Below are 1,694 nucleotides of genomic sequence, written 5' to 3'. Positions count from 1 at the left end.
GCCATTTGAAATATTTATGTTTATTATTATAACAAAATTTTATAATACTGATCATTTATAATTTTAATCCTTTTTGAAATGATCATTATTATTTTATTATTAATATAGTATTTATAATAAAATATAATAATTATTGTTGTAGTAGTTAAGTTTATTTTAATAAAATATAACATTAATATAACTGTAATAATGATAATTTCAAAATTCACATCGACAAACTGTTGAATCAAGTTTTGAAAATCAACTTTATTATTTCACTGATGTCTATTTATTATTATTAATAATAATGTTCATTATTATAATAAAAATGTAATAATTGTAATATTTATAATTTCAAAAAGACTGAATTTTTTTTTTTTTTCGAATGATCTGACTGATGCAAACTAAATTTTCACAGGTAAAGACAAAGTCACTGAGCCCAGAAGCAGCCGCAGCACTGAGAGAACGCACAGGGTTCCAGGGAAACACACTTTTAAGGGTGCGATTGTCAGCATCGAAACCTAACTTTGAGGTCGGATCCTCGACGCAACTGAAACTTTCCTTTGGCAAGAAAACCACTACAACAGGTCTGTGGTATTTCAGCACTGACACATTAAATGTAACGTAAGTTCATAAGTTTTCATCTCACAGTTCTGACCTTTTCCCCCACAGTTCTGAGTTTACTGTATATTGCATCATGTCACTTTAATCTAAAGAATTAAGTAAAAAAAAAGTTACTTTTTTTATTCCGTGGTGGGATTCCGTGCAAGATGTAAACTCACAATTATGAGAAAAAGTCAAATGTGAGATGTAAACTTACAGTTAGGAGTTTGTAACTTCCAGTTTCACTAATTGTGAGATTAAAGGTCACAATTACCTTTATTTTATTTTGTGGCAAAAACAATCTTTCATACATGCTGACACATCAAATAAAAATGGACAAATCAATAAGTCCACAACACTTGTTTTCTGCAGAGAAACCAGCTCTTGATCCAAGCACCGCACAAAAGTGGACTCTATCAGCCAATGATATGGACGATGATGATGTGGTATGTAAAGATTGGCTTTGGCATCTGCCAATCTTGTGGCTTTTGTGTATCACCCACCACATTGTTCTACTCCGCTCTCTAGGATTTGGTAGATTCAGATGCACTTTTGGATGCTGATGATCTGAAAAAGCCTGACCCTTCCTCCCTCAAGGCTTCCTGTGGAGAAGACTCCAAAAAGAAAAAGGCCTGCAAAAATTGGTGATTACCTTAAATTAAAGAACATATAAAGGTGTAAACAATGTATCCATCTAACTAACGTCAATGTTCTTGGTCGTAGCACTTGTGGTCTTGCTGAGGAAATGGAAATGGAGAGTAATGCCACTCAGAAAGCCAGCCAGCCCAAATCAGCCTGTGGAAGTGTATGTATTTCTATGATCAAATTATTACTGTATTTGTTTAAATTATGACTTTAAGGTTTTGTATAAATTCCTCTTTAGTGTTATCTGGGTGATGCCTTCCGATGTGCCAGCTGTCCATATTTAGGCATGCCTGCCTTCAAACCTGGGGAGAAGGTTCTGTTGGCCAACACTGATATAGCTGATGCATAGACATTCACTTTTGACACATTAATACATTCCGTTATCATTCTGCAACATTGAGGCCCAGATTACATTTCCATCTGTGTAATCAACAGGGATGCAGTTCACAGAGTGTCATTTGACAATT

The 1,694-nt window shown here is 34.1% G+C and overlaps 1 protein-coding gene across 1 annotated transcript; it reads left to right on the top strand.

Moving 5' to 3' along the window:
* The first annotated feature begins 376 nt into the window (after window positions 1–376).
* Window positions 377–1,688, top strand: LOC107577787 (anamorsin-like). The gene is made up of 5 exons (XM_016263822.1): window positions 377–566; window positions 955–1,028; window positions 1,111–1,226; window positions 1,306–1,387; window positions 1,466–1,688. The coding sequence occupies exons 1-5, from the start codon at window positions 377–379 to the stop codon at window positions 1,574–1,576; spliced, it is 573 nt and encodes a 190-aa protein (XP_016119308.1). The 3' UTR covers window positions 1,577–1,688.
* Window positions 1,689–1,694: the final 6 nt, after the last annotated feature.

Source organism: Sinocyclocheilus grahami, unplaced genomic scaffold (assembly GCF_001515645.1).
Source record: "Sinocyclocheilus grahami isolate Dianchi unplaced genomic scaffold, SAMN03320097.WGS_v1.1 scaffold7245.1, whole genome shotgun sequence".
NCBI lineage: Eukaryota > Metazoa > Chordata > Actinopteri > Cypriniformes > Cyprinidae > Sinocyclocheilus > Sinocyclocheilus grahami.
The sequence above is the reverse complement of the archived record's forward strand: the minus strand, read 5'-3'. Positions and strand labels throughout refer to the sequence as shown.